General features: G+C 48.4%; 1 protein-coding gene across 3 annotated transcripts; it reads right to left on the bottom strand.

The window, feature by feature from the left end:
• Positions 1 to 6446: 6446 nt before the first annotated feature.
• Positions 6447 to 14817, bottom strand: LOC115094266 (perilipin-2-like). Of its 3 annotated transcripts, none has more exons than XM_029607163.1 (8): positions 14797 to 14817; positions 13217 to 13260; positions 12929 to 13124; positions 11375 to 11457; positions 9246 to 9531; positions 8693 to 8877; positions 8194 to 8322; positions 6447 to 7528 (listed from the first exon to the last, which is right to left on the bottom strand). In XM_029607163.1, exons 2-8 carry the CDS (start codon positions 13244 to 13246, stop codon positions 7145 to 7147), a joined length of 1293 nt encoding a protein of 430 aa, XP_029463023.1. In that variant the 5' UTR covers positions 13247 to 13260; positions 14797 to 14817; the 3' UTR covers positions 6447 to 7144. The 3 variants fall into 3 exon arrangements, with proteins under 3 accessions (XP_029463023.1, XP_029463005.1, XP_029463014.1); XM_029607145.1 differs by lacking the exon at positions 14797 to 14817 and adding an exon at positions 14685 to 14740; XM_029607154.1 differs by lacking the exon at positions 14797 to 14817 and adding an exon at positions 14681 to 14714.
• Between the last annotated feature and the right edge of the window lie 3857 nt (positions 14818 to 18674).

Here is an 18674-nt window from a genome sequence, read left to right as displayed (position 1 = left end):
TCCAGGTATCCGCCCTGCAAAGCGTGTCGAATGAGCCCGAAGACCCACCGGCGGCGATTTTCCGCGCAGAATGTACGCAGAACCAATGGCTTCCTTGAGCCAACGGGCAATTGTCGTGCGGGACGCCGCAGCACCTTTCTTTGGACCCGAAGTTAACACAAACAGAAGATCCGTCACCCGAAACGGATTAGTAACCTCCAGATAGCGAAGCCGGGACCTCCGCACATCTAGTTCTCTCAAGTCTTTTGTTTTCGGGTCCGAAGACTCCGCAACCGAGAAAGCGGGAAGTTCAATTGACTGATTCAAATGGAACGACGACACGACCTTAGGAAGGAAGGAGGTAACCGTCCGCAAGGAGACCACCGAATCGGAGATGCGCAAGAAGGTCTCCCTACAGGACAACGCCTGTAATTCTGAAAACACGACGGGCCGATGCAATCGCCACTAGGAATACGGTCTTCAAGGTGAAATCCTTGAGCGTAGAACGTTTCAGGGGCTCAAAACGGCACTGAGCATAAGGCTGAGAGTACCCAGTTGAGGTTCCAAGACGGGCAAGGGGGCCGCAACGGAGGACGGAGGTGCTTAGCCCCCCTAAGAAAGCGGGAGATATCCGGGTGGAGAGCCAGAGAGATCCCCCGGACCTTACCACGCAAACAGCCAAGCGCCGCCACTTGAACCCGAAGGGAATTACACGCTAAACCTTCGGCGAGCCCCGCCTGGAAAAAAAGCCAGAATATCGGGAATAGAAGCGGAAGTGGGGTCTAGGCCCCACTCCATGCACCATTCCTCAAAAAACTACCCAGACCCGAACATAAGCTAGGGACGTAGACTGTTTTCTGGATCTCAGCAACGTAGCAACGACCGCATCCGAATAGCCTTTTCTCTTCAACCGATACCTCTCAAAAACCATGCTGCGAGACAAAAGTGAGCCACATCCTCCAAACAGACGGGGCCCTGACGAAGGAACCCCGGGAATCCCTGTAGACGAAGGGGTGCGGCCACTGACAGCTGGACCAGGTCCGCAAACCACGGACGGCGTGGCCACTCCGGCGCCACCATGATCACATTGGATGGATGCAATTCTATGCGCCGTAGGATCTTTCCGATCATGGGCCATGGTGGGAACACAGAGAAGCACATCCACCGGCCAGGGAAGCACCAACGCGTCGACGACTCCTGCTCCCCTTTCGCGATGTCGACTGTAAAATCGCGGAGCCTTCGCGTCGTGCCAGGTGGCCATCAGATCCATGTGGGGCATTCCCCAAGTCCGGCGAATGAAGAGAAACGCCTCGTCCGCCAACTCCCACTCTCCGGGATCCAAGCGGTGACGACTGAGAAAATCCGCCTGGACGTTGTCGATTCCCACTATGTGGGAAGCCACGAGATGGCTGAGATGCCGTTCTGCCCAGAGCATCCAGAGCCGCGCCTCCTCCGCCACTAGAGGACTTCTTGTCCCTCCCTGGCGATTGATGTAAGCCACGGTGGTAGCGTTGTCCGACCATACCCGGACCGCCTGTCCGCGCACGAGGGGTAGAAAAGCTTGCAGCGCCAGACGGACCGCTCTGGTCTCCAGCCGGTTGATAGACCACCGGGTCTGCGACTGACCACAGACCCTGAACCGACTTCCAGCTCAGGCTGGATCGCGCCTGCCCCTCGAGAGGTAGAGGTAGATAGAAATCCTCGGAAACCGGTTTCCAGAGGGAAAGCAATGAGGACTGCAGCGGCCATAGATGAGCGAACGCCCAAGGGACTAACGCCAGCTTGGATGCCATAGACCCCAGAACCGTCAGGTAATCGCAGACTCGTGGCCGGTGTAGCAACAAAAACGTAGCACCTGAGACTGCAGTTTGCATATCCGGTCCTGCGAGAGAATCACACTGCCTCGCTACGTGTCGAACAGGGCTCCAAGATATTCCAAGGACTGAGAGGTTCGAGATAACTCTTGTTGAAGTTGACCACCCAGCCCAGGGACTGCAAGAGCTGTAACACCCTGGCCACCGCCTGCCGACACAGACTCTGAGACTTCGCCCGGCTCAGCCAATCGTCGAGGTAAGGGTGAACCAGCAGGCCTTCCCGCCGCAACTGCTCCGCCACGACCACCATCACTTTCGTGAATGTCCGAGGCGCTGTCGCCAGGCCGAACGGAAGCGCCCGGAACTGGAAGTGCCTGCCCAGAATGCCAAACCTCAGAAACCGCTGAAACGCTGGTTGAATTTCCACATGAAGGTATGCTTCTGTGAGATCTAGGGACGCCAGGAATTCGCCGGGACGCACTGACGCGATCACTGACCGAATGGTCTCCATTTTGAAGTGAGGGACTCGAAGGCATCTGTTGACTCCTTTCAGATCCAGAATTGGGCGGAAAGTGCCGTCTCTCTTGGAGACTAAGAAGTAAATGGAGTACCGGCCCTTGCCGTACTGAGCGGCCGGAACCGGCGAGATGGCTCCCAGTCTTTCTAGTCTTTGGATGGTATCTAGCACCGCCGCCTTCTTCTTGGGATCCTTGCAGGGTGAGACCAGGAATTTGTCCGTTGGGATGCGAGCCAAATCTAACTCGTAGCCATGTTTTATCACGTCGAGGACCCATTGATCCGATGTCACGCTGGCCCATTCCTCGAGGAATAAGGATAGACGCGTCCCCACGTTTGGAACAGCGTGCCGAGGACGCGACGAGGGATGGGCCGGCCGAACTTCATTGCGAAGGCTTGGACCCCGCACCCGACGGGGCCCCTCCTTGCCGGCCAAAACGTTTGCCCCGAAAGGACTGCTGCCACTGGGTGTACCGAGAGGAAGACGGCCTAGGGTCCAGAGGATCTTTGTGGCCTAGACTTCCTGGGCCCCCTGAACCGGGCTCTGCCTGAAAAGGAAAATCTCGACCGGGTCCTATCCTCCGGCAGCTTAAACGCTCGGTTCTCCCCCAGGTAAACCATCAAATCGTCCAACTCCTTGCCGAACAGCAATGTCCCCTTAAAAGGCAAAGCCCCGAGGTGAGCCTTGGAAGAGCCATCCGCTGCCCAATTGCGCAGCCAAAGGAGACGACGTGCCGACACCGCTGCCACCATGGACCTAGCTGAGGTGCGCAAAAGATCATGGAATGCATCCGCGCCATAGGCAATGGCCGCCTCCAATCTGTCAGCTTGGGAAGCCTCCTCTGAAGAGAGACCCGCATTCGCCTGCAGGACTTGAGTCCAGCGCAGACTAGCACGCATAGCAAAATTTGTGCAACTGGCGGCACGCACCCCTAGGGCAGAAACCTCAAAAATATTTTGAGTTGAACCTCCAACGTACGGTCTTGAATATCCCGGAGGGCTGTCGCTCCCGTGACCGGGATGGTAGACCTCTTCGTGACAGCTGACACTGCCGAATCCACCTTTGGGAGTCGGAGGAGCTCTAGCGCGTCCTCCGGCAAAGGGTAAAGTTTGTCCATGGCCTTGCTGACCTTCAGACCTAACTCCGGAGTATCCCATTCCTTGAAGAGGATATCCGTGGACGAAAAAATGAAAAACGACCGCCGGCCCTGTGAACCCAATCAGAACAGGATCCATATTTGCCTCCTGGCGGACCACCACCGGAGGAGCCTCAATCCCCAGCTCCTGGAGAATGGCCGGAATGAGTGGCGACAGTTCCTCTCTGCGGAACAGACGCACCACCTTGGGGTCATCCCCGTCGACGGCCTGCGCTCCTTTACCTGTACTGGGCTGCGCCGAGCCATCTGCTGCTGCCGTCCCGGCCCCAGGCAGGGGCTCCTCGGAGGCCTCTGTGTCCGCCCCGGAGGTATCTTCGGAATCCGAGTTCTGCGGCACCCCTCGGGGAAGCCGTTTGCCCCAGGCCGCTCTCTGGGTGGTCTTCGCCACCCTCCTTGCCATCTTCTTCTGCGGCGGGGACCGGTGGACCCTTGAATGCGAGGCGTCCCCCCGTCTGCGCTTGCTGCGCTTAGAACGGCGCAGCAAAAGCGCCAAATCTTCAGAAAACTTGCCCGAATCCGTTGCGTCGCTTTCCGAATGCCCCCGGGACTGGGGCCCCTCTGAAGGGACCTCCACCGCTGCACCCCGCTGCGGGGAAAGCGTAGGAGGTAAAACCGAGGCCCCCACCGTTTCCCGCGAAGCTACCCGGCCGGTAGACAAAATGGCCGCCATTCCCGCGCTGACCAGGAACGGGTCAGGAGGCCTATCAGGGGGACCCCCCCCCCTTGCGACGGCGATCGCGCGACCCGGGAACGGGCCCCCCGAGGAGCCGCCGACGATCCCTCGTCTCCCGGGACGCAGGCCGAGCAAAGCCCGTCCCGGGAGAGACGCGCGCGCGCCGAGTCGCAGGCCCTGCACTGCGAGCCGCGCGGCCCTGCAAAAAACCGCGGGAAACCAAAGACGCGCCGAAAAGCACTGAGGGACGCCGAATAAACACAAAAATTCAACGCGGCGAAAATCGGCGACCTCCCCCCTGCCGAAGACGCCCCCCCTCGAGCGGAACGGAGCGCAACGCCAGGGAACGGAGAGCCGACTGAAAACAAAAGTAAAAACACTTTTTTTTTTTTTTTAAAATAAGAAAAAACGCTGTCCCAGGTGCTGAAAAGCCCTATGTCCTGCAGGGGTGAGTGAACCCGGCTCCCCGGTGTCACCCCTGACGCTGCTACTAGTCCAGCCGGGTCCTCAACCCTAGCAGCGGCCTCAACCTGGGGAGGGTAGTCCCCTCAGGACCTCTCAACTCCCCAGGGAGGCAGGGCAACTGGGACTAGAATTAAACAAGATTAAATAAAACCCAATTTGAAGAAAAAAACCAAGTTAGGCCTAATAAAATCAACCACAAAAGCGAACCTGACTAACCACACAGAATCAGGCCCGACAGGGCTGTGACCAGACCTGCACCACCTACTGGAGACAGAGTAAGACTGAGGGGCTGTGACTGGCACAGGGGCATATATGCTCCGCCCACAAGTTTTAGTCTGTCTCCATCTACTGGTGCGGAGTCACAACCCAGGTGTCCTGGACTGATCCTGGTACGTACAGGGAATAGGTGTTATCTACTCATGATTAATGGATCCTCCCCTCCTCTGAATACCTGGATACCGACTCTAACTTGTGGACTATCTCTAGTCTGAAATTTGTTTCTCTCCCTTTAACTTAACTTTATATTTTTCTTCTAGCTTCCTAAGCTTCCAAGTTCAGTCCTCGTTTTAATGTAACTGTTTCCTTTATCTAGTTATTTTACCCCTGTTCGATGTAAACCGTCCTGATATGGTATTTTAACCATGAAGGTCGGTATAGAAAAATGTTAAACAAACTGTTAGGTGGCAGACCACTTTTCCATAGAAAGCAACAGGAAAGTGCCTGCATTCTGCTCCCTCTACCCCTGAAAGCACAGGATACATTTAATGCAGTGAGATGTATAACAGTCATTAAATTGATGGCATGAAAGAGGACAGGCTAGGGAATTATGCATTGGGCACATGTAGGTACTCAGCCATGTCCCCTATTTGCACAATGAGGGCCTATTTTATCCCTGTTCAGGTCAACTTCTGGATCTCAAATACACACAACAGCAAGAGATGAAGTCAGGCTGGAGCTCTATTGTATGCATACTAGGTGCCCAGAATTTCTCTGTAAAGCTATTACATTTACATTTTCTTCTACAGCACAAACAGGTGTTTTAAGAAAAGGTAGGAACCACACAGGACCTTGACTTGCATATTGGATTTAATGCCAGATCTGGGGCTAAAGTTAATTTATCCTGTTAGTGTTAGGCACAGCATTTTCTGCATCAGGAGGTAAAGGTGCTCATCTTATCTAAATGCCATATAGTTGGAGGCTATCAGCTATGTGGTTTTTGAATGCTAATCTCACTGCCTCAGGTACTTTTAGCAGGTCCAAAACATCCAACAGCATGTAAACCTGTATCCTAAGGTGAGTACACTTTACTGCATCAGCCCCTTAATGCATGAAGAAATCAGATGGGTAGTGAGCTGTGTTGCTCACCTGGCTTACTTTACTGCATCGTAAAAGTGGTAGCTGGAGTCTCAGTTCTAATTTAAGCATTATATCAATGAAATAACCTAATGAGCATTATGGCTAAGGCTTGGCCACAAGTCTCCATCCAATAGCTTTAGGTAGAATACTGGCATCTTCTACTTCTGGTCTATAGGTTGTTTATATTTTGTTCAAGGAATCTGCTCAATTTGTACCAAGTTGCCAATAATTACACACTAGTCTGCCTAATGCTTTTTTTTGCCATCAGCACTAGATATTGTACAGGTCTGGCAGAAGGTTATTTTATTTTTTAAATAGGTACTGACAAGACATGGAATAACTCCTTTGTCATTTGAGATAACTCCTTTAGTGACATGCCCATGGACAAATGTTAATGCAACTCCTATTAATCCATTGCTGTGTCCCATGTACTTCCTTGTAGATCTAAGTTTTTTTTTGGGGGGGAGGGGGAATAAAGAGTTCATATGTTTTCATTGCTGAAATATTTATTGCTAATACATAGCCAGACAAGAAACATCTTTTCACAAGCATCAGCTTTTGCCATAGTAGCTTAAAGAATCCTGAAACTTTAGTACAAAAAAAAAAGCATTGTTTTACAAAACATTAATACTGTTGAGGGATTTAAGATTCACACAAGCCCCACCTGCATAGGTGACAGGAGAGTTTTGACATTGAACTAGTAGCTTCTCATGTTCAGATTCCAGCTGTTCTATAGGCCATATGTCTTCTATAGATCAGTCTAAAGTCAAATCTTGAATGTTGGAGTAGTGACCAAATCTTTCACAGGCTCAGTAAAAAGGAGTATGATACAGAGGGCAATTCTCTAGCTTGTGCCATCCTAGGCCTAACATAGGCTTACAAATCAGCTACATAAGACTAGTGCTGCCTCATTTAAATGCACTTTGTTAATAGTACTCTCCTTAAAAAAGGGCATGTACATATCTAATAAAGTAGCCTGTTTCAGAATGAAGTTAGAAGCAATATAGCATATTGCTCATTTGTCTTCCCAATCAAGGCCTCATGGCACTGAGTTTGTGACCCTCTAAAAATAAGGCATGTTGCCCTCAGAATCTGAACACAAGTGGGCATTTCTGAAGTTCAGCAAGTCAGTGGAATTACAGTAGATGTCACCTTGTCTAGCATGCTGACTTTATATGGGCAGATTAGCTGGTGCTATGTCCAGGCTCTGTCTGACTGGTTTCCTCTTCCCCTTTTTCGTGTTCTCCATGCTGCAATTGAGGGTAAAAGGGACCCACCAACCAGTTGAGAGGTGTATTGTTAACAAAATAATCCATCACATCATCCAGAGACTCTTTCATTTTCTTTAGCTGTCCTTTGCTAGTAGTTAGGAGTTGGTCAGACACATCTCTGAAGGTGGTTGCAGAGTGGAAGTTCTGGTAGATGTTTCCAGCCATAGTGCTAATGTGCTGAGCTTGGTCCTGGATGCCTTGGGGCAAGCCTTTGATACTGGATACCAGGGTGAGGCATGTGGTCTGAAGCTGGCGTGTCAAGTCCTGAGCAATAGCTAGGGTGCGTGACTCGATGTGCTAAAAGAGAAAAGCTCTTTAGAAGCTAGAGATCTGGTAATGCAGGTAAAAACTAGTTTGTGCTCAGCTGTGGGTATGCAGTGCTTTTAGGTTTTATCCTGAGAGTATAAAACATACTATGAAGCTGTTAATATAGCATGAGATACTCTATTTTAGAGATGTGTTAAACATGAAAATTATGTTCTACTGCTAAGGAATGCAGCTATTAGGAATCAGCCTTAACCTACTCTGCCCATTTTCTGTTTAGGCTGCAGTCATCCCTTTTAATGTTGGAACATGTCTGAGGGAGGGTTGATCAGAACAGTCATAGTAAACTTGTTCTAAGTCACCAACTATTAATGTAATATGATTGTTAAAATATGAACTATACTCTAACAAGGAAACTAAGGCCAAGCTAACTGAACTAGTCTGCTTGTAAGTTTCCTTCACTTAACCTATTTATTATATCACATTTAAAAAATGCCTACTGCCAAGAATGGCTTTAGAGAGATTGCAGACTTCTGGTACTCAGGAGAGCAGTCTTCAAAGCCACAAAGTTGTGAATTCAAAAGTAATAGTAAATCAAGGGAGTAGAAAAAGAATGCTCTGAGAAGGCTAACTCCTGTCTAATCTGACCTGTGCAGAATTTCTATTGTATTCTTTAATTCTCTCATCTAGATATTTACCTCTGTGGTAGGAGATTCTCCATCCTGCTGTCCTGTGCTTCTCCATGATAGCCAGGACTGGTAGAGTTTCTCTTGGGCATCATGTAATCTCTGGTTGGCACTGGACACATTTTTACGTGCATATGCCATCTAAAAATACAAGGAATGGGTATTCTGATTGTCAAGAGTAGTGACAGACAAGCTTGCACTAGACATATGATACTTAGGTTAACCTCAGCAGGTTCATCTCAAGCCTGTTTGAAAGAGCTTAAGATATCATGTAGGGATCCCCCAGAATCTAGAAGGCTTCAGATTTTGTACCAGTCCCCTCCCCACCCAACAGCTGCCAATACAAGAAGTCACCTTATTTAATAGATGTATATACATTGCCTCCCCAAATGCTGCTCTAGTTAGAGTGTAGCTTGCCTATCTTGAAACTTGCTATCTGTGTAGCTATAAAGTATTATGCAAAATGCAGTTGCATAATAGATTTGCATAACAAGTTCAAATAAATTCTTACCAGATCAACAGTGTTGTTGAGCTGGGAGATGGCATCCTGGCTCCTGCATTTAGCATCTTTGACCCTGGTCAAGGCCTGTTCATAAGCTCGCCTGCGAACCTTGGAAGACAATGATCCCAGTCTAATGTAATAGCTTGGCTTCTGGGTTTCATCTTCGAATCCTTCAACTCTGGTAGCTTCCTTGGCTAGGAAAGCAATAAAGTCCACAAGTCTTAGAGCTTAGCTACTGCTATCTTCAAACTCAGACATGTAAATTGCTAGAGCTTTTACTTAGCTGCCCCTTTTCAACCACTAAAACTGAACAAAAAGATGCTACTTATGACTTTAAAAAAAAAAGTTGAAGGCATGTATACAGGATTACACAATCTCAGTAGCATGAGCTAACATGGCCATAGTTTCACAATTTAGTGAAAGTTTAAGTGACAGGAAAACTGGGTCAAAAATTCTAGCTATGTTAGAGAATAGGCTAGCCTGGGGATAGAAGCTAGGCAAACATTACTCCTGGCAATTACTTGAATAACTTTAAACAGTGAAGAGTTACAAGGTTTCTTACCTGCTTCCTCTTCAGTCAATGGGAAATAGTGATCCACAAAAGCCTCAGACTTGGTCAGTGCAGCATCTACCCCAGTGCTTACCACCTGCACCATGCGGCTTCCCAGAACCGTGTTAATGCTGCCAGTCACAACAGCCTTGGTCATTTCCATGCTCTCCTGTACAGCTCCTTTGGTCTTGTCCACCACTCCAGTGATTGTATGGGCAACAGTGTCTTTGGCACCTGTTACAGTCCCTGTTACAGCTTCTTTTGCACCAGCCACCATGTCAGTGGCATTGGCAACCACCTAGAGGAAGTGGGTGGATATTAATTCAAAACATCAAGAATAGGATTTCATAGAATCACATTCTGATCACAAGACTCCACAGCCAGTATGTTTGGCATATACACTGAAAAATATGCCTATACTGATTTGTCAAAATAAAATACTGCTGGCTGAGGGGACAGGTTTTTGGGAAGCCCTGCCTACAAATATTATTCACCTGCAACTCTGTATCAAGTCCCTGCTCATTTTGCTTCAATCAGTACTTCCATAGACACTAGAAGCCTAGTTTGACCAAGGGTTTCTATGCTTCAGATTGCTCCTATCACCCACAGAGTATTTGCCTTTGATACATGGTTCAAGACTGCCTTTTTTCTAGGAACTCAAGTATTCATTGTGGCTATCTTGAAAAGTCAACTGGCTACATAGAGGCCACTGTTACCTATTTTCTTCTCAAATCTCTGGGGCTGAGGTCCTACAGAGTTCAAAGAATCTTGTCCTTTTAGATAGTACTAGGTAATCTTTCCTTGAAAATGTTTCACTGTTGCAGCACTCATTTTATGGTGTGTAGGGATATCAGCATGCTAGTCTGTCATAGCCTGCCCTGCCTCCTACTGCTGAACTAATGGCTTCCAGAATCAGGCATACTTAGGAAGTTACTGCTATTACTCTAGTTAAACAAGCCATTTTCACCTGGTAAAATATAGGTCTTAGTGAAAATTTAAGGAAAAAACAAACATGATCAGGCCATTTGTGTAGATATTAGAATTCTAGTACTCCGTTCATGAAGCTATAGATCAGTTGTAAAAAAAAAAAAAAAGGGTTTATTCTGCTGACTAGGTCCTGGCAATAAAGTTAGTAGTGTTACCTGCTAGCACAATATTAAGAGTTGGGCATGTTTGTAAGGTTTCTTCATTACATGCCAGTGTTTGAGAGTCTTAATAGATCCATTCTTTACAGCTGTATGTAATTGCATTTTATTGCTTACCATCTAGGGCAGTATAAGCAAATCTTGCTTTAAACTGAAAGCTCAAGTTTCATAACATTCTGCTTAAGTGTTTATCCTACTTACAGCAGTTTTGTACTTTTGAAGTTACAGGGCTCATACGAAAGAGGTATGAGAACTGTGTTCTCCCTCACTTTGCAAATGTTTTGTACTCCTGGCCCATTAAGCATTTCTACTCATCTTCCTAGACCTGGGAAGCTTTCATTGTATTGAAAGCTCCATGCTCTAATACCTAAAGCATTCCTGGGAGGATGAGTAGAGATCATGATATATTTCATGTTCTCACTCCTTTGGTTAATTATAAGTATTGTCATTTTTATTACAGCAAAATGAAGTTGGTAGGTTCTAGTATTAGACAACCCACCATTTGTGGCACAGAGGCAAAATCCAGGAGTCTGGACTGATCTGGTATGTACAGGGAACCAGATGTGGCTAGAGGTAATGAGTTTAAACAGTCACCAGAAGACAGCACAGCCTAGAGATAATGCAGGTCAAGGGATATTGGGTTGGTACCAGATTACAGCAGTCCAGAAAGCCAGCTCGTTGTGCTGACAGTGGTAGCAGGGTACAGTTTTGCAAGGCCAGTTCTGGTAGCTTTATAGATTATTCAGGATATCTACCATTAATATGGATAGATTTCTTGCAATTTCCCATTATATACAAATCCCTCATGCACATCTTGAAAAACCCAACTGGCTAGGAGCTGAGGACCAGTTGAAAATCACTGCTCTAGATTGTTGCTTGTGAGCTATTGGGGTAGTGGCAGGGAAGAGCAGAGCATGTACTGCATGTTTGATTACAGTTGGCATCTTATCAAGACAACCTGATTTTTCTGCTATATGTCAAAGCAATCTACCTCACCTTATCAGTTGGTTGGTAGAGAATGGGAAGCTTCTCTTCAATTTTGTCTAGGCCAATGCAAGCATAATTATTGGCCAGAGCAACTAAAAAAAAGAGAAAGAACACACTTAAGTCCAAATCTTGACTATCATATCCTTCATGCACCCCAGACACTACTTATTCCTCATTTCAATACAAGACTAGTATTGCTTTAACATGCATCATTTGCCTTTTGAGTTAACTATAGCTCATAAATGAAGAGGTACATTCAGAGGTATACTGAAAGTGGGTGAAAGGTCAGGAAAGGTTTAAACACTCTGCTGGGTAAAGTTGATAGCAAAAGCAGAAGTTTTTACATAAGCAGTACTTTTACAGCACTAGGAAATAGAGGCACATGACTACTGCCCCATAACCATTAAGGCTCCATGTACTATAACTTCACTTAAGTTAGCAAGTGAAGCTTCTTGAAGCTGGAGAATTAGTATCTTCATGACAGAGGATCACATAAGGTAAACTGGCCAACATCTCAGAAGTTATAGCAAATAACACCAAGTCACTGCTTCTGAATATTGAAGCAAAATATGTACAGGGAGAAGCAGCCTAGAGGTCAGAGCAACAAGCTTGGAGCCAGAAGTCTAAGCTTATGCTACTTGTGACCTTGACCAAGTTGCTTATTTACTGCAGGTACCTCTTAGGAATAGAAGACTCAAAATCCTCTGTATATCCAATGAAGTTATGGAACACATTAGCTACAAAGTGATCAACTTCCAAGGCAACAGTTATCTAAGGGGGTGAGTGGGGTGGAGAAGTGGCTGATTAATACATAATGGGAGAAGCAAATAATCTAGGGGACAAAGTGCATAAAACTTGACAGATGACATGCTGAGACACCAAAAGGTCCACTGAGCCTAGCATCTTGTCTCAGATTGTGGCCAGACTGGTTCACAATAGGAAAGTTAATTCCTTATTATGCCCAAGTGGTGACAAATGGCTGGCTAATAAAGTTATTTATGGCCTATCCACCAGAAACTGTCAGTCTTCACCACATTCTCTAGCAAATTCATAACTTGATTGTTGGCTGAAAATTGTAAAGTTTTGTTTTAAACCAGCTATTTCATCTTATGGCATCTCTTCTAGTCCTAATTTGTTAGTTAATATTTTATGTCTTGGTAGGCAATCACTTAGCAAGCTGTCTTAACAGTTGTTTGGGGGCAGGGAGGGGGAGCTAAAATGAAGTGGTGAACATTTTAAAGTATGACAGCTACCATTAGTTTGGTTCCTCTTAGGATTATAGATTGTTCCCTTGATACTACTGTTGCATTTTGACACCCTTCATCCCCACTCCTGTGCCTTTTATGCTAAGCAAATGCAATGATCAGAATTGGCAAGCTGATTCTTCCACCTTGGGTATAAACCTCTACAGTAAAGTTCTCTTCCAATAGAAGAGAACACCAAGTTTCAGATCTATTGAAGTTATGTATTAGCAGGTGATAACTATCCAGAAGACATTTAAGGCAAAGTGACTATAGCCTCTTACAACAGGAAACCCTACTTAAGTGGAGAAACACCACTTACTTTGTGGCTCCAGTTTCTGGATAATGGGCTTTGCACTTGAGAAAGCTACAGCTGTGATTGTCTTCACCCCTTTCTCTGCCACCTCACAGACAGACTTCAGGTATGGATGGTTCTCTTTTGTGCTGATGTAAGCAGATGACACCATATCACAGGTAGAGCTCACCAGGGGCAGGTTAGCCACCCTCACCACCACATTCTGTGGAGACAAAATTTGGCAGTTATCAAATGCAGCTAAAGCAGAGCCACAGCAAGTTAGACAAGTGCACACAAAAATCATCTCATACATACCTGTTGTGGTTCAACCACTACTGAAGCCATTTTCTCTTTAAAGCCTTCAAAAAGAATAAAGTAATATCAAAATAGCATTTTGGCAAAGTTTATCTCCCCATTTTATCTCAGAAGTAGGACACATCTGACTTTACCCTTAAAAGATTTTTAGTGTTTAATATTGTGATATACTTTTTTTTTTTTGCAATTCTCAAACTACAGGACCCCCAGCTTCATGAAATCCATGCAGTTAACAGCCCTACTGAATGTAAAGCTGTTAAGTGGACTATACATGTCCAAGTTCCAGCTCAGTTAAACTGAGCTCATAGCAAGTACCGTTTCAAACTTCAGGGCTAACCATTTGGGGTTGCTTTAAACAAGAGCATTTGTACAAGCAGTCAGTGGTCATATCTGCTAAATATGAGACACCCAAAACTTAGCAGCTCTGGCTTCTAGTCATTGCCTGTGCTTGGGAGCAGGATAGTAACAGCTACTGACCTAGAAAACCCATGCCCTTCCGTTTAGATCCAGCTCGGATCTTAATACATCAGGAACACGCACTATTAAAGGCACTTATGAAAAAGTGAAGTCAATATAAAGAGCTTACAAGACAAGACACTGCGAAAGCACCGCCCAGCTCTGTACTGGGTGGTTACCATCTGCTCATTGACCCCCCTCCCCTCCCCAAGAACTGAAACGACTTCTCAGTGGGGTACAGGGAGAAGGGAGATGACCATAACCAAATGGATTTGTGTTATTACATGAACGAACTTCATTCTTAACCCAGGGCATGCCCACAATGTTTGGAAGAACTTGCTTACCCTCATCTTTGAGAGAGAGTATTTCTTACGCGGGGGGAAATCGGAAGATGCATACAAGCGACACCGTACCAACAAGCTTGATAGTTTAACTTTAGGGACAGTACTAGACACTAAGTCTAGAGAGTCAGTGTCCGCCAGAGACGAGAGAGAGAGAGAGGCGTGAAAGAGAGAACAAGAGAAACCAAAAAGCAGTTCCATGCAAGTTAGCGCTTTAATGTTTTTAAAGAGCGATGCGCCCATAGCCACCGCCCACATCAAACCCAGGTCCCTCTCCCACTAAGCGAGATGCCCGACATGACCGGTCTCTGGGAAAGAGACGGACAGGAGAGCTTTAACCAGGAGAGACTGCTGTTAAAGCCATTTAACCCCACCCACAGACCCGGAAAGAAGAGGAAGCTCTTACCGCCGAAACTCTAAAGTTACTAACGTGAGCATCGTTTACTAAAAGCTAACGAGTCTCTTAAGCCAGCGGAGAGGAGAAGGTTTTGTTAAAAATGAGTACAACGAACTCGCACGAGTAGTTTTTAAAAAAAAACAAACCAAGTTTTATGACGAAAAGTCCCCAACCCTATAAACGACTTCACCCTCCGAGAAAGATACACTAACGCACAAAACGTGGCACCAATACAAGGCAACAGGGTAAACCAAGCGCCGCCAGACTCACCCACCGAATACAAACAACAACAACAACGGTCCGCCGCTGACTGGTACTGGCGCCCCGCGAGCGGCTATTTATACAGCGAAAGAGTCGCGAGACTGTGCCCCACCCACCCAACCAACCTCCACGGCAGGGATTCCGAAAAGTCAGCTGACCGAGCGCTTCCAGAAGGTGGACGAGAGAACGGCAGCCTCCGGAAGGAAGGGGGGTGAATGCCTAGGGAGCTGCGGGGAGAGGACGGACTGCGGCCCGCCTCCTGCAGCCCATTGGTTTCACGCTGATCATGAAAGCCAATCAGGGGAGAGAGGCGGGACAAAGCAGCCCTGAGCTCGTTACTGGGGGGAGCCGGTAGCAAAGAAGGGGAGAAAAGAGGGAAACGAAAGAGAGAGTAAATGCCAGAAGGAAAGGGAGAAATGGATGGAAAACAAAGGTTGGAGAATAGGGTTACTAACATTTCCAAAGACCAGGACTGGACACTTGAGGTCCAGGGGCGGGGAGAAGAGAGATGGTGTCCCTCATTTCCATACATTTTAGATCCTGCCAGTGAACTGCATCTGTGTATACATTAAAGGGCAATAATGAGCTGACGGGCTGCACAGAGGCAACAATTTCTCTTCCAACCTCTCAGGGCAATGAAAGGGCTTCCTGCCACTCAGCTGCTCCCCACTTCTTATTTGGTGGATTATTAACAGGTGGGATGGTGAGTGGTGCAAATTTTTTTCCTGTGACCTCTCAAAAGCTTAGACATGTATTGTGTAAGTTACACACAAACACACTCACTCATGCATGCTCCCTTTCTGGTTGACACATGATCTCAGAAGATCAGAAGCATGCTGGGCAGGGAAAGGGGGAGACAAGTAACTGCCAGGGTGCCAGGCCCAGGGGGTACTAAGGCACCTCATCAGGGGGCTGCCACCAGTGCTGCATGCCACAATATAGTGGAACAAGCATTCCTTAGCCCCTATGTGGCTGCTGGATCAGCTGGCCAGTCAGGTCATTCAAGGAGGCACTGCCTGCCCCCTCCCCCCCCCCCCAAGCCATATTATCTACATTGCCCAGGACACTGGCAACCCAGCAATAGGCCTGAGGGGAGCAGCGAGGTAATAGGCAGGGGGGAAAGACTGGGTTCAGGGCAGGGGATGCTGGGCAGAGAATGGGATAGGACGGGGGTACAGGCATGGGCAGAGAGCAGAAGGGGGTCACTGCAGTACATTATATGTTTTTGTTTAACATCAGGTAAATTCCAAGTTGCTAAGGGACAAGGCATGACTCCAGAGTGAGACGTGAAGGGGAAAGCTACAGCTTAAAGAGCAATTTCCTAGACAGCTGCAGCTGTGGGCTGGACTGAGCAGGAGACCCTGTGACTCATTCCCTCCATGCCCCCCTCTGTATCTCAACCCTACCATGCTCCCCATGTGTCTGTCTCTCCTTTCCTCCCCTTTTGTCTCTGTCCCCTCTGTATTTCCCCTCTCCTCATCCTGTACTTCCATCTGTCTGTTTCTCCACCATCTTCTCTGTGCCTGTATCTTTCTCAGCTGGCTCACTTCAGCCCCTCTCTCAGTCCTGACCCTGCATGCTGTGAGAGGGGGGTGGGGTGTCCAAGAGAGTTATTTCTACAGAAATCTGTGGAGCCGCTGGTTGCTGAGAGCTCTGCTGTGCCCAATCTCCTCTCCCTATACTCTCCAATCCCAGCATAAGAAAAGAGGTTGGGGGCAGGAATACAAGGCAGCTCTCCTCTGAGAGGCTCACTCCCTTCCTTTCTCTCCCTGTAGCTAGGAGTCTGTGGGGAAGAGGAGGAGGCACCTGCAAAACCGGACTTTTAGGTACTTCTGACTGGACACTGTACAGCATGCCTGAAAACCTGGCTGTCCAGTCCAAAACCAGGCAGTTGGCAACAAGAAATTTAGGAAAGTGAGAAGGCGGAAAGGAAGATAAGAAGAGAAAGATGCAGGAGAGAGAGCAGCAGAGAGGAGATAAAGATGAACGTAACAGTGAGAAGGAAAGGGGAAGGTGAGAAGTGGGGTTAAAAGGATAGGGGAGCAGCTTCAGATGGGTAGTGGCATTTAGGAAACGAGGGAGAGGAGAGGGAAAGGAACACATTAGGAGGAAAAGGAGAAGCAGCAGAGAGGAAAGGAGAAAAAGATGAGTAGGAGAGAAGAGGGGTAGCAAGCAGCAGAGAAGGCGAAGAGACAAAGGAGGCCCAAAGTATCAGGATTTCTGCAGCAGAAGAGGAATCAGCTTCTGAAATGGAGACAAAAGAGTTTCAGTATTAGCTACTGGAGAAGGAGGAGGAGGATGAACCAGAGGACTTGAGGATGCACTTGAGGAGAGGTGGTAATGGAATAGGGAAGAAGCAGGTAGAGGGATCAGTGGACCCCGGGGGAGTGGGCCATGGACTGGAATAGGGGTGAGTGAAAGGAGGAAAGAGCAGGGCTTAATTTGTAGCCAGAAAGAAAGTGGAGCTGTGGAGTGGCAAGGGGGGGGGGGGGGGGGGGAGGCAGGAAGTGGAATTGAGGGAGCTGAGTCAAGGTAGGCTGGGAACTGTGGGAAGGGGAAGGGAACCAGAGCTAGGTGTGAACTCTCTCTCTGCTACACACACACACACACGCTCACACACACATATGTGAACACACTCTTCTTGCTCCTCCTCCTCCTTATCCAGTGATCCTTCATCCTCAGCCCCACCAGTGCGCAATCCCTAGCCATTCTTCACCCATCAATGCTCAATAAGCACTGGCGGGTGAAAGACAACTGGGGTTGAACACTTTTGGGGACAGGGGGGGCTCAAGGCAATCTGCCGCCTGAGGCGAGGGACGAGACAGCGCCCCCTCTCATTCCACACCCCCTCCCCGCTCACCCCGCCTTCTGTCCCTCCTCCCTTCAGCTGCCACCGGCCTGGTCTCAGGCATCGTCGTCGTCGTCATCGTTCCTCCTCCACGCCGCCAGCCTGGTCTCCGGTGGCAACAGCCGACGGCAGTGACCCTCCTCTCTTCTGCCGCCGCCGGCCTGGGTCAGCAGCCACAACAGGGGCAGGCAGGGTAAGTGGCATTCTGAGAGGGGCAATTTTTTTGCCGCCTCAAAATTCTGCTGCCTGAAGCGGCTGCCTCACCCTGCCTCATTATAGAACCGCCCCTGTTTGGGGGCTGTGGATGGGAGGCAGGGGCGGATTCCCGATGATGACCGGCCCAGGGATTCACCGCCCAGGCCGGCCCAGGAGAGACCACGTGACTAGAGCGACCGGCCCACTGGGGGATGCCCGATCCCCCTATAGGGCAATCCGCCCCTGATGGGAGGCCATTGAGGTTAGGAGGAGGAGGAGGGTAGATAGAATGGGGCTCTCTTTGTCTACCCTCTCCTCTGCCCTGGAGACCCTAGTTCTTCATCCCAAGCCCTCCCCCCCCCCCCAAGTCCTCCAGTGGTCATCTCCCCCCCCCCACTAGTCCTAGAGTCCCCAAGTCTCATTTACAATCCCTGATGGTTCTTGAACCCCATTTCCCATGCCCTGATTGTCACTAATTCCTTCTTCCTGGAAAATTATTCTCTCCAGCACCTCTCCCTCCTTGGACAAGTCACGTCACCTTTTGTTGCCTCAGGTACAAACATACCCCTGGATGCACTAAGCTGTGAAGCGTTTTTGCAGGAGAGGTCCCACCATCGCAGGGGGGTATCATCATGATAGTGAGACCCCAACCCCCAAAAAACACATCGAGCCTGTATGACACGTTCCTTGGTCTTGCGGCCAAACACCGCAGGACAAAAAAACGCGGCGAGTGGCTCCAACCTCTCAGGACCATCATCGCTTTAAAGGGTTACTGGCCCGAAAAAAAAAAGTCATGTGAAAATGGGGAGGTAGAGCTTGTCTCAACCCAGGGCTGGCAGTCGAGGCGACCCGACTCCCCCAAAATGTTAATTAAAAAAAAGAACCGTGCAGCGATGGCCATGGCCCTCCTTCCTCCCTCCCCAAAGCTAAAACAAAATGTGGCTCGCCGCCCCCCCCCCA

The sequence above is a fragment of the Rhinatrema bivittatum genome, chromosome 1 (assembly GCF_901001135.1).
Source record: "Rhinatrema bivittatum chromosome 1, aRhiBiv1.1, whole genome shotgun sequence".
Taxonomy (NCBI): Eukaryota; Metazoa; Chordata; class Amphibia; order Gymnophiona; family Rhinatrematidae; genus Rhinatrema; species Rhinatrema bivittatum.
This window is presented reverse-complemented; position numbering and strand designations above follow the sequence as displayed.